This window comes from Pongo pygmaeus, chromosome 1 (assembly GCF_028885625.2).
Source record: "Pongo pygmaeus isolate AG05252 chromosome 1, NHGRI_mPonPyg2-v2.0_pri, whole genome shotgun sequence".
Lineage (NCBI taxonomy): Eukaryota > Metazoa > Chordata > Mammalia > Primates > Hominidae > Pongo > Pongo pygmaeus.
Genome location: NC_072373.2, coordinates 59,458,269 through 59,478,079, shown reverse-complemented (window position 1 = coordinate 59,478,079; position 19,811 = coordinate 59,458,269). Strand labels below are relative to the sequence as shown.

General features: G+C 31.3%; 1 protein-coding gene across 6 annotated transcripts in view; it reads right to left on the bottom strand.

The window, feature by feature from the left end:
• Window positions 1–19,811, bottom strand: part of BRINP3 (BMP/retinoic acid inducible neural specific 3) — a 383,505-nt gene that overhangs the window by 127,583 nt on the left and 236,111 nt on the right. For all 6 annotated transcript variants that reach the window (XM_054454133.1, XM_054454152.1, XM_054454116.1 and 3 more), the window contains 2 exons: window positions 12,860–12,965; window positions 4,588–4,824 (listed from right to left, as the gene is read on the bottom strand). In XM_054454133.1, the coding sequence (XP_054310108.1) occupies window positions 4,588–4,824; window positions 12,860–12,965 (343 nt within the window). The remainder of the gene's footprint in view (window positions 1–4,587; window positions 4,825–12,859; window positions 12,966–19,811) is intronic.

The following is a 19,811-nucleotide window of genomic DNA, read 5'->3' as shown; positions in this document are numbered from 1 at the left end:
AAGAGACTAAAACCAACCAGAAAACAAGCTACAAAATGGCAGTAGTGTGCATGTATTTATCAATAATAACACTGAATGTAAATGGTCTCACTTCCCCAATTATAATGTGTATAGTGGCTGAATTAATAAAGAAATAAAGAAGTAAGACCCAACTATATGTTGCCTTCAAAAAATCCACTTAACTTAGAAAGACACACATAAACTGAACGTGAAGGGGTGGAAAAAGATACTTGATGCAACTGGAAAACAAAGGAGCAGGAATAGCTATACCCATATCAGACAAAAAGATTAAAAATCTAAGATTTAAAAAGACATAGGAGTCCAATATAAAATGATAAAGGGGTCAATTCAGCAAGAGAATATAACAATTATCAATAGTTTTATGCCCAACAACAGAGTTTCCTATAAGTATATAAAGCACACATTAGTAGAGCTAAAAATATATATAAGACTATAATAAAATAACAGCAGGGGAATTTAACACCCTCGTATCAGTAATGAGCATATCATCTAGACAGAAAATCAAGAAAGAAAGAGCACAGTTAAACTATGCACTAGATCTAATGGGCCCTAGATGACAATAACAAAACATTTCACCCAACTGCTGCAGAATATACATTCTTTTCTTCAGTGCATGGAACATTCTTCAGAATAGGTCATATCTTATGCAACAAAAAAGTCTGAATAAATTAAAAAATAAAAATCTTATCAAGTAACTTTTCTGACCACAATGGAATAAAAACCACAAATTGAAAACAAGAGGAACCCTGGAAAATACACAAACACATAGAAATTAAACATCCTCCTGGACAGCTAATGAGTCAATTAAAAAAATAAGAAGGAAATTTAAAAAAAAACAAATGAAAACAAAAATACAACGAACCAAAACTTCTGAGATACAATAACATCTATATCAAGAGGGATGTTTATAGTAACAAATGCCTAAATTAAAAGAGTATAAAGACTTCAAATAACCTAACAATGCACCTCAATGAACTAGAAAAGCAAGAATAAAGCAAACACCAAATTAATAGAAGAAATAATAAAAATCACAGCAGATATGAATAAAATTGAGACTAAAAAAAAATATAAGATCAACAAAAGGAAAAGCTGCATGTTTGAAGAGATATTAACAAACCCTTAGCCAGATTAAGAATAAAGGAAGAAAAGGCAAATAAATAAAATAAGAAATGAAAAAGGGGAATAAATGAAATTTATACTAGAAAAATACATAAGATCAATGATAGAAAAAGTTGGGTTTTTGAAAAGATCATCAAAATTGACAAATCCTTGCCTAAGAAAAAAAAGAAAGACCTAATTAATAAAATCAGAAATGGAAAAGGAGACATAACAGCTGAGAACCCAGAAGCACAAAGAATCGTTAGAGACTATTGTGAACAACTGCATGCCAACAAATTGGAAAACTTGGAAGAAATTAATAAATTCCTGGACACATACAACTTACCAAGATTGAACCACGAAGAAATAAAAAAAAAAAGTTAACAAGCCAATAATCAGTATGGCGATCAAAGAGATAATACAAAGTCTTCCATCAAAATGAAGCTCAGGATCAATGGCTTCACTGCTAACTCTACCAAAACTTAAAGAAGAACCAATATCAGTTCTACCCAAACTCTCCAAAAATTTAGAAGGAAGGTAATACTCCAAACTCGTTATATGAGGACAGCATTACCCTGATACTAAAACCAGACAAAAACATGACAAGAAAGCAATAAGAACACTACAGGTCAATATCACTGATGAGCAGAGATGCAAAGATCATCAACAAAACACTAGCAAACCAAATTCAACAACACATTAACATGATCAAGTGAAATTCATCCTAGGGATGCAAAGATGGTTCAACACATGCAAATCAACAAACATGTTGCATCACATTAGCAGAATCAAGAAAAAAAACATATCATTATTTCAATAGATGCCAAAAAAGCACTTGATAAAATTGAACAACACTTCATGATAAAAACTCTCATCAAAATGGGTATAGAAAGAATACACTTCAAAATTATAAAGGCCATGTATGACAAACCCACAGTTAACACTGTGCTGAATGAGAAAAATATTTTTTTCTTTTGACAAAGGCCTTTTCTTTAAGGACTGGAACAAGATAAGAATGCTTACTTTCACCACTTTTATTCAACATGACATGGAAAGTCCTCTCCAGAACAAGTAGGGAAAAGAACTAAATAAAAAGCATAAAAATTGGAAAGAAAAAGTCAAATTAGCGTTGTTTGTAGACAACATAATTTCATACCTAGAAAAAAACCTCAATAAAAACAATGTTAAAACTGATAAAAACATTCAGTAAAGTTGCAAGATACAAAATAAACTACAGAAATCAACAAATAATCTGAAAAAACAAGAAAGCAACCTCATTTACTATGGCTACAACTATATAAAATACCTCAAAGCAATCAAACCAAATAATGGAAAGATCTACATAAGAAAAACTATGAAATTCTTATGAGAAAAGCACAAGAAAACACACAAATAATGTAAAGATATTTCATACGTGTGGATTGGAATAATTAATGTTGTCATAATGACAATACTACTAAAGCAATTTACGGATTTAGCACAATCCCCATCAAAACAGTAGCATTCTTCACAGAAATAGAAAAAAAAATTCTAAAATATGTGCAGAACAACAAAAGATACCCAAATAACTAAAGTAATCATGAGCAAAAAAGAACAAAGCTAGAATCATCACACCACCTGACTTCATATTACTACAAAGCTATTGCAATCAAAACAGCACAGTACTGGATAAAAGCAGACACATAGACCAATGGAATAGAATAGAGAACCAGATATATATCCACACATTTACAGCCAACTCAACTTTGACAAAGACTACACATACGTTGGGGAAAAGAAAATCTTTTAAATAAATATTGCTGGAAAAAATGGATAATTTTATGCAGAAAATATCTAGACCCCTATCTGTCACCATACACAAAAATCATATAAAAATAAATTATAGACTTAAATCTAAAACTTAAAAATACAAAACTAAAAACGAAATTATTTAGGAAACACTACAGGACATTGGTCTGGGCAAAGATTTTTTTGTTCGTAAAACTTCAACATTACAGGCAACTAAAGCAAAAAATAGACAAATGGAATTATAACAAGCTAAAAAGCCTCTGTACAGTAAACAATCAGCAAAGTGAAGAGATAACCCACAGAATGGGAGAAAATATTTAGAAACCATTCATCTGTCCAGGGATTAATAACCAGAATATATAAGGAGCTCAAACAACTCAATAACTGAAACAAAATACTAAAAACAAAAACTAATAATCCAATTAAAGACTGGGCAGAATATCTGAATACATATTTCTCATAAGAAGACATAAAGATGGCAAACAGGTATATGAAATAATGCTCAACATCACTAACTATCAGAGAAATGCAAGTCAAAACTACAATATAAAATGGGTTGTATCAAAAGACAGGCAATAAAAGGTGCTGGTGAGGATGTAGAGAAAGCGGAACCATTCTACACTGTTGGTGGAAATATAGATTAGTAGAGCCACTAAGGAGAACTCTATGGAGTTTCCACAAAAACCTAAAGTAGAACGACCATATTATTAATCTCACTACTGAATATATACACAAAATAGAGGAAATCAGTATGTTGAATATATATCTGCACCCCCTTATTTATTGCAGCACTATTCCAAATAACCAAATACGGATGCAGTTTAACTGCCCATCAGTGGATGAATAGATTAAGAGAATGTGGTATATATACACAATGGAATATTATTCAGCTATAAAATAGAATGAAATCTTGTCATTTGCAACAACATGGATGGAACAAGAGGCCTTTGTGAAATAAGTCAATCACAGAAAGACAAATGTTCTAACCCACATGTTCCCACTCATATGTGGAAGCTAAAAAAAGCAGATCTCATGAAGATAGAGAGTAGAATGGTGGTTTCCAGAGGCCAGGAAGGGTAGTGGGGGGGCTGGGAGAAAATGCAGGAGAAAATAAAAGAATATAAATGTATTTACTATGTGTGCTTAAAAATGGCAAAGATAGGAAATTTTATATGTATGTTTTAACTAAGTAGAAGTAAAACAATCATAACAAAACTCACAAAACACTATAAAATTAAAATTTAGATAATTTCATTGTAAAAATAAGTAAAGTGAAAATAACCACTCATGAGAATCATGTTGAAGAAGGTATAGAACAAATGCTGTCTTCATTTTGCTGCACAAGAGAAACAGCAGCCACTAGAAAAGTAGAGAAAGACCTCAGAGGTATCAGATGACAACTTAAAAATTCTTGTACTGAGAAAAGCAAGAACTTTATTTATTAAGTGACTAATACATCAACTTAGGATCAGGCTAAGCTCTCATGCCAGTAGTACGTAGCAATACACAAAGCACCAGTTAATAACCAGTAATAAAAGCAATGAAAATGTCCATTTGAAAGAATAAAAAAAATGAAGATCTTTCCAACTATGTAATAGTTTCTTGCAAAAGGACAAATTAGCCCTTTCAATGTATTTTTTGTCAATATTTAAAAGTGTTATATTAAAATATATGTCTTACCTGATTCCTCAAAGTCACTGTTGTAAGCTTTCCAGGTTTCAGTTATTCGAAGAAGATTCTCTTCCATGGCTTGAATGTCCATGGAGGGACAGTTGCATTCTGGAAATCTGGGACCACAGTGACACCAGCAGTCATTTTCCTTGCAGATAAACTCTCCCTCTGAATTGCAAGCAATGTAGCTCAAAGCTGCTTGTACAAAACGTTCCTGAAGATAGTCTGGGAGAAGTACTTGAAGCCCTTGAAGAACAAACATAGAAATTAAACAAATTTACTTTGTTAAAGAAAAAATTAAAATACTTATTATAATATTCAATCAAAACAGTAAATAATTTAGTATATTAAATTTTGAATTATGTATTTTTAAACTATCAGAAAAATATCTAAGTCTATATGCTGCAAATATTTATAACTCTTTCAACATATTCTGACTCCATGAATATGAAACTTCAGAAATAGAGATGATTAATCATGGAGATGATTGAAAACTCAGACTATTTGATGTAATTTATCACAATATTTGTTATTTTTACATAATATAGATGGAGCCTATCTTTCTAAACCTTTGAAAATATATATATGCATTTATTTTCTACCAGTTGATTTCAAATGGTTTCCAATATTTTCATTTTGCTTGCAGACCATCAGCCCACATCAATGTAAATGTCATATAATGGGTTGTGCCACTGGTAAAATACATATTGAATGTCAATGGTAAGGCTTACCTCATGCCATTAACAACATATAAGTTATATAATTCTATTTTTCAAGAGTGAGTACTAAAAATGACTACAGGAATCAGATGGACTGATTTAGTTATTCCACAGTTTTTTTGCCGTGTGTCGACAGCCGTAGTGATATAACTCATTAGTTTTCTAGAAACATGTTTAGTAAAGTTGTTATCTCTTAAAAAACTATCCAAAATATTGTAAAATTAAGATATGGGCTTTTCTCAGGGTGTAGCATTTATTACGATATTTCAAAAATGTAGTTTTTCAGTATTTCTGGCTACTTAAGAAAACTTAAATACTAAATATTTAAACAAATAAGTAGGTAAAAATAAATACAAAGCTAAGGAAAAATCTGGTAATAGCAAATTGTTACTTACCAGAGAATTGAATTTTTATAATTTTACATGTTTTCTGTTTAACAAAAAAATCAATTTTGACCCTTGACTATTATCTTAGAGGTTGATTTAATAAAAATCATTGATTAACATTTAGAAAAAAAATTAATTTACAAATATGTTGATGAATTGCAAAACTTCCTTTGCAAATTGTTGGAAAAAGTACTCTTAGAACTTATATATTCAATTTTGTATTAATTTTCATTTCACCTGGAATAAATATTTATTGAACAGTCTCATTTTGAAGAAAATTGCTAGGTAAGATACAAATATGAAGGTGACTGAGAAATTCATTTGTCACAGAGATATTTGTAGTATATTTAAGAAAAATAAAAAATGCAACTATATAAGATACATGTGATTCAATAAATATAATTAATTGGCTAAGCAATTATATTAAGTTCACAAAAGTAAAAAATCTTTTTATTAAAAAGTTAGGCATTGAACATTATTTGACAGATGTATAGTTTTCAATATTGAGTGACTGTGCTGAAGAGTGATACATTAACAGCATCATACACAGATAAAAAGCTGGGTTATATATTAATATATTTTGGAAACGAAAGTAGTAATATTGTTTCATTACACATGGGCTATAAGAATACAATGAAAGAGGTGCTTACACACATAAATGAGGGGTCATGTTGTTGGGATTCCTATATCAGGGAATACACAATTAATTCACTTAGATTTAAATTAATTTTACCATGTGGGATACTAAGAGTGGTACCTATTTGGAAGTAGAAGGTAAAGAAATATATTAGAGTTGACTAATTTTTAAGATTAGATTTAAGATCTTTAAGACTACTGAAAATATCCAAACTAGGGAAAGCAATTAAGGAAATAGAGGAATAGTGAGAATCTGCTAGATACTACTGTATTTGATCTAAGGCAAGTAAAAAGTGTTAAAATACTTACAGGCATAAAATGATACATTCAGAAATTTTCTTAATCGTCTAGTCCTATGGTTTACCAAATTACTGCACATTTCAGATACACCTAGTGATTTTTTTTCTGAAAACTTAAAGTGCTAAAAACAATTTGAATAATTCAGAGTCTTTGCTCAAGGAACTCAGGAATCAGTATATATTTATTAAAAGACCTAAGGTAACAGTAATTGAGTGTGGACTAGATATTTGTAAAGTATTTATCCATTTTAATCTTAATTTCACACAAAAAAATCAAAGAATTCACGTACAATTTTCATAGTCATAAAGCACATCATTGCATTACAACTTTGAATCTGTAAGATGGTAGTGCTTTTGGAGAAAAAGAGAAGGCAGGAGAAGTAATTTGGTGAGGAATGGTTGGTGGCAAGAAATGGTGAGTTCCCTTTTAGAAACACAAATATTCCTGCTATGATGATACATACATACACTGCTAAAAGAAGGAAACTCACATTCTGTAAAACCATTCTAAAATTAAAGAGTTTTGAGAAAAGAGGTTTAGGGATGCAGCGCTCAAAACACTTGAATTTTATAACCAGACCACCAATAAGAACTAGTTGGTTCCTAGAGAGATAGCTTGGCCTGCTCTGACAAACAACTCAGAGTGGTTCAGGGCTGGCCACAGAATTTTCTTTTTTTTTTCTGTGATGTACAGAAACACGAAAGCAGGAATACTAACAGCACTATATTTAGAGCAGGTCTACCCGGTGCTGGAACAATGCTTAACAAAGCTTAGTTTTGAGCCTATGGGCTTCCTGTAAAAGCCAGGATGTGAGGGCAATTGCTACAAGCTGAGAATCACAGAGTAAAATATGAATGTTTCCCGTGTGAAAGGACTAGTTTGTTTTCAACCCACCTTCTCACTGGAACCAACTAGGAAATCTAGGTAAAGTATTAAAAGTAGTCTGTCTGAAGAGATAACAAGGACAAAAATGAAGTGAGAATGTCTGGGGTTAACCTGGAAATAAGGTAATCCTACAGGCAGAGTGAGCCCAATATTGGGTTATATAGTTTGGCTCTGTGTCCCCAATAAAATCTCACCTTGAATTGTAATCATCCCCACATGTCGTGGGAGGGACCCAGTGGGAGGTAACAGAATCATGGAGGAAGGTTTTCTCATGATAGTGAATAAGTCTCAGAAGATCTGATGGTTTTATAAATGGGACCTCCCCTGCACAAACTCTCTCTTGCCTGCCACCATATAAGATGTGACTTTGCTCCTCCTTGCCTCTGTCATGATTGTGAGGCATCCTCGGCCATGTGGAACTGGGAGTCAATTAAACCTATTTTCTTTATAAATTACCCAGTCTCAAGTATGTCTTTATTAGCAGCATAAGAGCAGACTAATATGTTGGGCATATCTTTTCCATTAGAGTTCTGCCCAGAACAAAGTACAAATTGACATTTATACCAACCATGACAGAGATAGTAACTTCCTCAGGATTTAGTTACTAGACGAGCTACAAAGCCAGAGTAAAGAAAAACAAAACAAAACACACACACACACACACACATAAAGAAACCACTAGCTTTCACCAGATCCGAAGTATAGTTCCAATTGGCATATTTCAAAATTAATTAAAATAGCATTGAAACTAAATCTTCTCTGAAGGAAAATGTACCATTAATAATTTTAAAATATTTTTATAAGTTTTCATTCAAAACAGAATTCAATAAAATATGATGAACATATAAAAAGACATGGGATGGTATAGAGGCTGTCAAACAAGAATGATAAATTAATTTCAATCACATGATCAAAAATTTAATTACAAAACAGACAATATGGCAAGGAACCAGAAATTATAAAGAAAAATCAAGTGGCCATTTTACAAATAAAAATGCATAATTTTAAATTAAGAACCAATGGATAGCTTTAACAGCAGCATAGACATTTAAGAGATAATTAGGGAACTGAAATATTGCAGAATACGTTTAAAAGGAATAAAAGGGCAAAAAGATATAAAATACAGAAAATAGCATAAAAGATTTGTGTTATGATGGAAAGGCCTAAACCATATTTAAATATAACCCAGAATGAGAGGAAAGAAAGGAAATAAATGATATTTGTTAAACAAATATAAAATAATATTAGAAAATTGATGAGGAACATAAAAAATTGTAAATTAATTTGCAGCATATCATCGTATGTTATGGCAAGACAAATAGCTAAGTAAAAATGACCAGCTGGTCAATGTTCTTCAATGCTATTTTGCTCATGAACTACCTTAAATAGTTTTGAAAACATAAGGACTACTTTGGACATGAGTAAGCTCCTGTTTAAAATTTTCATTATACATAAAAGAGGCCCAAAGCTGGTAAACTGTGGTATTATTAATATGTATATTTTACAATAAAAATATTACTCCACCTCTATATATGTACAAATGAAATATAATTTCTGTTGCTTTGGTAACTAATACATCTTTTAAAAATAAAATTTTAACAAGATATACAAATATAAAAATAAAAATGTATATATGTATGTATAGTGTGTGTATAGATATATAAGTTTGTGTGAATTATGAGTTTTTTAGTAATGACCTTCTTTTTCATACATCTACTCAAGTGGAAAAAGAATTGCTCCTGAAATAAAATTCTTCACACACTCACACACACACACGCACATACACATCTCTTTCCTCTAAGTCATTATTTCATTCTACTATCCCTAAATATTTTTATTCAAATATAATATATATTTTATTAATCAATGTGTTTTCTTAATCATACACATACTTATCTTCTATAAAAGTAAATAGCTTGAAATGTATACACGTATACATATATTTACTGAAAATTTAAATAATATGAAATATATAGTATAATGTATGCTATATATGATTCCTTGATAATAAAAATTTTAAAAATATTTCTGACAAATTATAACTATCATATGTAATATGCAATTCAATAGAAGTACACTTATTATAAGTGTGAAGAAATATTTTTTTAAAGCAAATATAATCAGCTTTTTGAAAACACATGGCTTGAAGGACTGAATAGGACTTTTTTTGGCTAGAGTGACCCTTCCTTCAGCATAAATTATTATCCGTCTTCACCTTTATGTATGTAAGCACTGACAACATGTGTTTCAATAAATTAATAAATAGGAAGAAAAATAGTTTTTTGGAGCAGCATCATTCAGTTTTTATTATAAGCCAAAACACTTATGAACCGTCAATAAAAATTACATTTAATCATCCACCTTAAAATAGTCCTGTGTCAAATTCATTTAAATAAAATATTGGGAACTAAGTAATACGGAAAAGTGCTTGTAATTCAGTCCTTTAAATTATTCATTTTCTCAAGGTCTGCAAATTTTACCAAAAAATTACTACCAAAACTTAATAAATGACTTCTAATTATTCTGGTTATACTTTCACACAGAGGCACCTTGTTTGATGTGTTTTACTCATAAGGGGTTGAAAAATGTTGAAGTATTATTTCAATATGAATATGCCAATATTTTCTTATAACTACGTTTTATTATCTACCTTAAATGTATTTTCATCAATAAATTGAAGTTGTAGCTATGGCTCTTTTAATTTTTGAAAAACGCCTGCTCTATAATCTTATCAGCAAAACGAGATCTCAAAGTCCATCTTTTATATCTCTCATTTTTTAAAATACTGATTCATATACCGATGGTTAAATCGTAGAGTTCTATTCTGAATTAGTTGTCTAATCCAGTTGACTTCAACAATTATTGGTGCTTTATTTGCTTTGCTTACGTACAATTCCACTTCCGGAACAATTTTCCTTTTTCTACTGAAAGAGGAGAGTTTCAGAAGTTCTTTATTAAAAAACTGTGATAATTTCAGGATTCTCTCAATAATATATCTAAATTCAGAAGATTCCAAAATGGGCCAAACACTCTGATTCTAAAACTTCACCTTGTACTTAGAAAGAAAACACAACACACAAGCAACTATCTCTATCTATTTATCTATCATCTATATGTATATCCATCCATTTATCAGACCAAATATCTAACTAGCTAACCCCAGAAGACATGAAGATCTCTGTTGTTACCTTAGTAAAATATTCTTCAGTGATTCCAGTGTTTTCAATTGCCACATACGGTGACCCAGAAATATCTATACCCTTCAAAGGAATGCACCATGGTAACATTGATCCAGAATTAACAAATTGTTCACATTAGTTTATAAGGTAGATGAGGGGTAGTACAAAAGGAGAGGTTTAAAAGTGAGCCAACATTATACTTGGATTGTAAATACCAATTAAATTTAAGAAAGAGTGCAGGAAATATTGAGGGTCTTGAAATTGACTTCCTAATAGTATTTTCAGAAAGGATTTTGTACCAATAGGTCTATAAATAAAGTTGTAATAGACAATTAAAAATATACACATGGAAAACAGAAAAAAAGTGAAAGAGATGGAGGTTTCTGAGTTACTCACATTAGTTGAAGAGAATAGAAATAATTATACAAAAGGGAAATGTTGCTTCATTTATTCCTTGTGTTAATTATTTTTCCAGACAGATAGGGGACTGAAGGATTTTAAAAATAATTTAATATTTTGAAAACTGAACACAGTAATTCAGACACAAATCAATAAATCTTGTTAGTAAATAATTTTTATAATAAATTGATTGAAGTAGTCATGCAAATTGGTATAAACGTGCTGTCATTTTTATTGCAATTCATATTCTGATGGAAGGTTAATCCATACATTACAAACGAGTAAGGTGTAGAGAATTGCAAGAAACATTGGTGGAAAACATTTTTATTTCAATTAGAGAAAATTTTTTAATAAATGTAAATCTATAATTGATATTGATAAATTGGATAACATTTAAATTGTTAAAGTATTTAAGAACTTGTACTTTTAATACAACTCAAAATAAAAGGCATTCATTTACTATTTAGGATAAATTTAAACAATTCAATGCTATTACATTTTTCTTTAAATTAATTAATTAATTTTTTTAAAAATTTTTTAGAGACAGGGTCTCACTGTCACCCAGGCTGGAGTAACATGATGTGCAGTGTCGCATGGACAGTGATGTGCGGCGTGGACAGTGATGTCCAGGCTGGAGTGACAGTGGAGTGCGGTGGTGTGGTCATAGCTCACTGCAACCTTGAACTCTTAAGTACAGCAATCCTTCTGCCTCAGCCTCCCGAGCAGCTGGGACTGCAGGCCTGCAACACCAACGCCCAGCTAATATTTTTCTTTTTTAGGTCTCACTATGTTGCCCAGGCTGGTCTTGAACTCCTGGCTTCAAGTGATCTTCCTGCCTCAGCCTCCTAAAGGGCTAGGATTGCAGACATAAGCTACCACGTGGGGACACTGATACATTTTTCAAGATTGCAAAGTTAAGGGAAAAAATGGTAGCATTTTTGAAACTTTTAAGCATTTTTATGTAAAACTGAATAATGTAAATATTCAGCTCTAACTTATGCAATTCAAAAAGGCATACTAGAGAATAACAACTCAAAATTACCTCTTTGATCAGTCAACTTAATTTTGACAGAAAGTGTCATCACAAAGACTTTTCTGAACTTGTTCAACTAGTGGTGTTTAAACATGTGTATTCATAACCTGTTCCTGCCTATGAGAATGAGCATGTACGCATACTTATTGTATTTTTAAAAGTTCTTATGAATAAAATACTCTCTATTGAATATATAAAATATGTAGTAATAGAAAATAGCAAATTGTTTTTATAAAATCTATCTTTAAAATGGAAATCATGTGAATATAAATATTTTGTTAATATATCCTTAAGTACATTTCTATTTGCCAGAAGAAAAATACAGTCTTGACTGCCACATTAGGTTATATATAAAATGTCAACAGTTCATTTTACACCATGCATAAATATGGTTACAACTTTCACAAGAATCTTTAAGTAAAAAGTCAAAGCTCAGGCAAGCATATGAAGAAACTGCTACATAATGACACAATGATTACTATGCGTATGAAAAATATCATTAGGACAGATTTTCAATTGCTATATCTTAGATAATTTGAGAAGAAAAGAAAATTTTGATATTTTATTCATATGGTCTAGAATTTCATATTTTCTTGTATCGGTTAAATTATGAAATTAGCCTTTAATGAGAGTTTTTAATAGCCTGTATGTATATGCAGTTTACTTTAAAAAATGGAAAAGAAATCACGACTGGATAATTGCTATTCAGGCTTGTAGAGAATTAATGAAATTTTACCTACATACCTTGCAACTGAATCTTATTCTCAGGACTCTGAACCAGAACAGAACTGACAGAATCTAGGTTGTCATAGTTACTGCAGCCAAGAGGACCAGTCCGTGTTTCTGTTACCTGGCAAACAAAACATCAACTTTATTATCTAAATCAGACTTTACAATGTCCTTTTGGTTCATTGTAGTTGTCACACACTCATATTATACATTTGACAGTAAATATCACTGAAAGGTCCAGGATCTCATACACACCAGCAATACACACACCTAAACATAGCGGAAAGCAGTAACTCCCTTTGTCTTTAATTCATTTTCTTTCCTTTGGTTGGGCATAAATATCCCAGGAAAATAATGCATGCCATCTTTGTTCAAAAGCATAACTCATAAAGTCACTGATTTCACCCAAGATATAAAAAAGGCCCACTCCTTATGGAAGACAGCAAGTTCTGACTTATATGAGAATTGTTTGTGTTTGTTTTTACTCAATAAATCAGAGCCATCTGCCAGGCTACTCTCTCAAAACTGATTTTATTATTTTCTTTTACTTAAAAATCTATATTTTTCCCATTTTTATGTTGGCATGAAATTCTAAACTCTCTGTTTGCCTTCCATCTGGCCCAGTTCTTTCCAATACGCCGGTATCTCCCTGTTCAGTTTGACATTCATTCTATGCCTTTGCTTATACAACATCCTCCACTCCCACCCCACTTGGATTAGAAACCTCCTTTCTCAACTTTGACTAATCAGTTTTATCTATCCTCAAAATTAAGTTCATATTCAAACATTTACACAAAGTATTCCTTGATGATTTCTACCTGTGTTATTTTACCATTTCCATCCAATTTTGGTTTGCAGCACACAGATTTAGTACTTAAATATGTAATCTCACATGTGGACTGATTTTTTCATGGATGTCTTGGGATGGATAGTATTAGGAGATGAGGAGACTAAATTTAATGAATTATATGAGGCTCAAAATGTATCCTGAAGATTTAATCCTGAAGATTTAAAACTATTTAAAGCAAAGCAGTATTGTCAGAATCTTTGTGTCTTCAATAAGATATTCTTTATTAATAACCAGACTGGTCTTTGCAAAACACAATTTAGATAACTTCATTCCAATGTTTACAATCATTTAACGGTTTCCCGTTCTTACTTACGGTATGACTTAGAGCCTGTTATAGAACCAGGAAGACACCATATTACCCAGCTCCCTGTTACCTCCTTAAATCCATCTCCTCTCTTATTTATTCTGTCTTGCTGTATCTCAAACATACTTGACATTCTGATGTCTTGGGGTATTTGACTTGTTGTTCTAGTACCTGGAACATTCTTCCTCAAACTATTTTCTAGCTAATCCTTCACTTCCTTCAAATTTTTGCTCAAATCTCATTCTCTTGGGACTACTTGGACTAACCTACTTAAAGTGAACACCCCAAACTCTTCCAACATTTTTTTTCTTTCTTACATTATTCTACCTTTTTCACAGTAGATATCAGCTTATAAAATGCTGTACAATTTACTCATTTGTTATGATTACTGTTGACACCTCTCACTAGAATGAGAGCTCCACATTCTAAAAATGCAGGAGTTTTTGTCTATTTTGTTCACTCACATATCCACAGAACATATTAAGTTCTTGCATCAGCCAAGGGGTATTGATTAAGAGAAAGAGGAGGAGGAAACATAAGGAGAAACTTCGTAGTATGGAGCAGGAAAGACATTAAGGCCATCATGGAGATGATGAAAGCCTAAAGTAAATAGTGACAATAAACTTTATCTGAAGAAGTTCAATTGTAAAAAACAAGACATAACAAGGTTATGAAATGACAACATTATGAAACACTGAAAGTGTTCATTGATAGAGAGAAAGGCCACTGAGGTTTCCAGTATTAGTGATAACATTCAAAATATGAAGTTAAGAAGCTCACTGTGGAGGACATTTAAAGGAGCTCAGTTTTGAACATGTTGACTCTCTTTGATGAAAATATTTAGTAGGAGTGGCAACACAGGTTTATGTCTTAGAAGTTATGTCAATGACGGGACTACTAATTTGGAAGTCATCAACTTAGAGGCAATAATCAATGATAGATACAGACACATTAACTCAAATGCATTGAGTGTGTGTTTAATTTGTGTCATGACAACTCTATTATATTTTCTAAATGATAACTCCTTGATAGTAACCAAGATTGACTATGTGTACATAGCCAGAGTTGACAATGTGTTTTATCATGGGCAAAGAATTACTTTTTCCTTAACACCACAACAATTTTTAATTATTCTCCACCTACTATTCCCCGCTGATGATACTGAATAGACCTTACTTTGTTTAGAGAAATAATTTATAGTGTTGATATGATACATGTATGTATAATTAATATTTAAATATAAATTAGTGACAGCCTAAGGACAAAGGGAATAATAAAAGCATCAAAGAGAATACTTAGGGTTTAAGATAATTTAAATTTTCATTTTATTCTATCATGTGGTTTCACTATTGCCAACCAACACATATCGCATGAATATAAACACACACACATGCCTGACTTTTTAAGAAAGTTTTCTAAGTAAAATTGGCATTAAGCTTATACTCATTGACATGTGATCTTGGAAAAGGGAAGGCAAACTCCTCTAACACTTCATCCTTAAAAGAAGGTAAATAATATTATCCCATTACAAAGAGTCTGTTACATTCACCTACTCTGTTGTTGTCAATTCATGTAAAAAAATTAAATAATAGACATATGTTTTGAGAATATTTGAATATCGCTGTCTTTATATATTGCTTTACTTTCTCATCATTCACAATATACAATGAAATAAATTTAGCATATCATATTTATAATTTTATTTTGTTCTCTATTCTTCACAACTGCATTCACTGATCACTGTCTGGTTTAATATAAAATTTTACAAACTCTCACACATTATATGAAATGAATCTATCTTTCAATTGTATTCCATTTAAGGACTCCATATTCCTTACTAATGTCAACATTAGTAAACGTGCCCATACTTATTTAATTCTTTAAAATAATAATAAAATAAATAAAAATGTAAAGAAAATAAAAATAAATGTACTACAGAGATACTAACTGTGCCAAAACACAGAACAGCAGTTTACCTGTTTGTTCCAACCTATCATTTTTAATAGTAAAAGTAACAAATTCCCACGATGGAAATTTAAGCAGTGAAATAAAATACTTTGCTAGAGGAGAAACTGCCATTTTTTCTACTTTTATATGTTTCCCCTATCCTTTTGCCAGACATGAAAATAGTTGAGGCTAGGAGTAATTGTGCTTCAAGACTATTCTTTATTTGCAGCACCCAAATACCATGGCCTTTACCTTTTCACAGTGTATTTCTCATTAATTATTTTATTTGTTTTCTAGTTACATTAGGTTATATCAAAGTAACTTCTGAGTAATTTTATCAGCCAATTATGGACATAAAACACTGTAATACTGATAAGTAAAATCAGCTCTTTTACAATAGAGTTATGCCCAAAGAGGCATAATCTAAGACTTTCCATCTGAAATCAATTTTTCTCTTCTAGAGACCTACATCTCATCTGGACAACTACAAAATGAATGTTAATATTTAAGACGGGATTTTGCCTATCCTATATTGTAACAAGAAAACCACATCTGAAATATCAGGAGTTGAGGTGGGGGAGTAGTGAAATTTGTTACTGATACCTGCATCCTGACAAACTGCTATACCAGTTATTTATTTTTACACATTTTGCCTCTGTTTACTTTAGATATACCCCATCATACTGTCCACTTCAATTGTCTCCTTTTCCAGAAATAAATGTTTCTGTTTTTTAATCATTCAAAAAACTTTGGGTTGAGAAGGTAGAAACTATACTAGAGAACATTAACTATATGTGGCTCGTATTGAATTTCTGATATCTTAACATTTAATATAAGAATTGATACTTATTTTTAAAATAGAAATAAAGATTTAATCTTACATAATTAGTATTAAAAATTTATTCACTGCATAATCTCTTTGTTTTTTAAAAATATTGATTAACATACTTGCAATTCATATATACAGCAAATGGCCCATATCTAGACTATATAAATAAATTCTACAAACTAATAATAATATGGCAAGAGCAACACTGAAAACACACTTGACAAAAAAGATATCTAAACATCCAGTAATTTTGAAATAGTTTTCAACTTTATTATCAAAGAGCTGGAAATTAAAACATAGTGAGAAACTACTATCACTATTTTTTCACTGGAAACTACTATTTTTTCACTGGAAAGTCTTATAAGCATACAAAGCCAGACAATGCCAAGTGGTGACAATACAGTGGAGAAACTGGAATTCTCATATGCTGCTGCTGGGAGTGTAAACTCGTACAATCACTTTACAAAATTCTTTGAAAGTATCTACATAAGTAGACATAGGCATATTATATGAGTTAGATACACAGCCAACAAAAATGTGAACATGTGTGTACAAAAGGCACTTGCAATGAGGTTGGTATCAACTATGCTTAGTAACCCCAAACAGAAAGATATTACATTAGTGTGTTAGTCCTTTTTCATACTGGTATAAAGATGCTATCAGAGACTAGGTAATTTATAAAGGAAAAGTTTAATCGACTTGCAGTTCCACATGGCTGGGGAGACCTCAGACATTTAAAATCATAACGGAAGGCAGAAGGTGAAGGGAAGCAAGACATGTCTTACATGGTGGCAGGTGAAAGAGAGCGAGGAAGTGCCATATTTTAAAACCACCAACTCTCCTGAGAACTTACTGTCACGAGAACAGTTTGGGGGAAACCACACCCATGATCCAATCACCTCCTACCAGGTCCCTCCCTCAACATGTGGGGATTACATTTTGAGATGAGATTTGGGTGAAGACACAGAGCCAAACCATATCAAGTGGCAATCAGTAATACAATGTGGAAGTACATAGAAGATATGAATACTGTACTACAGTAAGAATAAATTTTTATGTATTCTGTCCACAGAATACTGAACATAAACAAATCTCACAAATATAATGTTGAAGGAACATTATATAAATGTTTCAATATTCTAACACTAGAAGTTTATTTTGCCTAATCTTGAACTTGCATTAACATAAAGCTCAAAATTAGGTAAAATAAACTTCTAGTGTTAGACTACAGGATAGTAGTTACCCTTTCGATACAGGAATGAGGTAAGAGGGCATTAGGATAAATATTTATGCTCTAGAAATATCCTATTTTTTAATCTAGGACATGGTTGCTGAAATGTTTTCAAATTTGAACACGTTATGTACTTCGCTGTATAAATGTTATATGTTACTAACATTTGCTAACAATAATTGGTTAATATTAATTTTCCTTGTGAATTATATCAAGGAAGGTACCACATCATCTATATCTATATTTACATATGTATGAATATCTAGACATCTATCTACTTACCTGTTTTTATCAATCATCCATGCATATGTACTAAAATGCAAATTTGGATTTTCACACATATATCCTTTCAAATGTATAATTATTCTAATATGGTTTCGCAAAAAGAAAATGCTGAAATCTGACACTGAAAGATTATGAAAAAGAAACTACTTTTTTCAATTACTAATATGAGTTTATTTTAAAATCCAATACAATCTATTTTAAATCATCTTAGAGTATGTCATTTTTTTTTTATTTCAAGGCTAAAATTACTACTGTTCTATAATTGAAGATATACAGATGATAAATTAACTTTTGACTAGGAACTAACAGGTTAATATCCACATTTCATTTTTATTTATAAGTATGCACTATTCCAAACCATATATTTACCTAGAATGAAAAAAAGTTTTTTCTTGTAAGTTCACATCTAAATAGCAATAAAAAGGATGAATAAATAAGCAAGTTATTTTAAATATGCAATTCTTCTTATGATAATTACTCTGCAGGTTTCCTTTGCCTATAGAAATACTTTTTAGAGTATTTGCAAATAAATCATTATATTTAATAAGATAAAAGTTTGTTAAATTTATATAGTTTATATTCAAAATACAAATCCTAGTGAATATAGGGGTATCAGAAAAAGACCCCATAGGTCTACTTGCAAAAAAATTTTAAAGCAAAATTTCTTTTAAAACAGTTTGTTTTAAACAGTTGTTTAAACAAAAGCAAAAGCAGTGTTTCCCCAGAGTTAAAAATTATCTGAGGAGTAGATATAGGAAGAATTAGGGTATTAAAACTCTCAAGGGGGGTGGGTGCGATTGCTCAAGCCTGTAATCCCAGCACTTTGGGAGGCCGAGGAGGGGTGTATCATCTGCAGTCAGGAGTTTGAGACCAGCCTGATCAACAAGGTGAAACTCTGTCTCTACTAAAAATACAACAAATTAGCCGGGCGTGGTGGTGGGCGACTGTAATCCCAGCTACTCTGGAGGCTGAGGCAGGAGAATTGCTTGAACCTGGGAGGCGGAGATTGCAGTGAGCTGAGATCGCTCTATTGCACGCCATCCTGGGCAATAAGAGTGAAACTCTGTCTCAAAAACAAACAAACAAACAAACAAAAAACACAAAACCCACCCTCAAGGTAGTCTCAGAAATTTTATAAAAATATCTTAAATTTATTTTATTTTACCCCAAAGTTTCCATTATGTTTTATTATGCCAATCATAAAATTGCAGGGCAATAATTTATTTCTATTATCTCCTTTAATTAACTATAAACTCTCTATGCATAATTATACACAGTACTGGGCACACGGTAGAAATTAAAAATTTTTGGATTAAATTGGTGGATAAATATTTTAATTTTAGTTAGAAATATTTATTACAAAAGAAAATTTATTGAATTTTTTGGGAACCTCTTGAAGAAAATGTAGAAAAGCCAATATATCTAAATTTTTTAAGCTATCAGAAGTTTGAAATCATCTAGTCTCACCATCTCATTATATAAAAGAGATGCTGTATCTGGAGCCAGGGATGTTATCAAGCT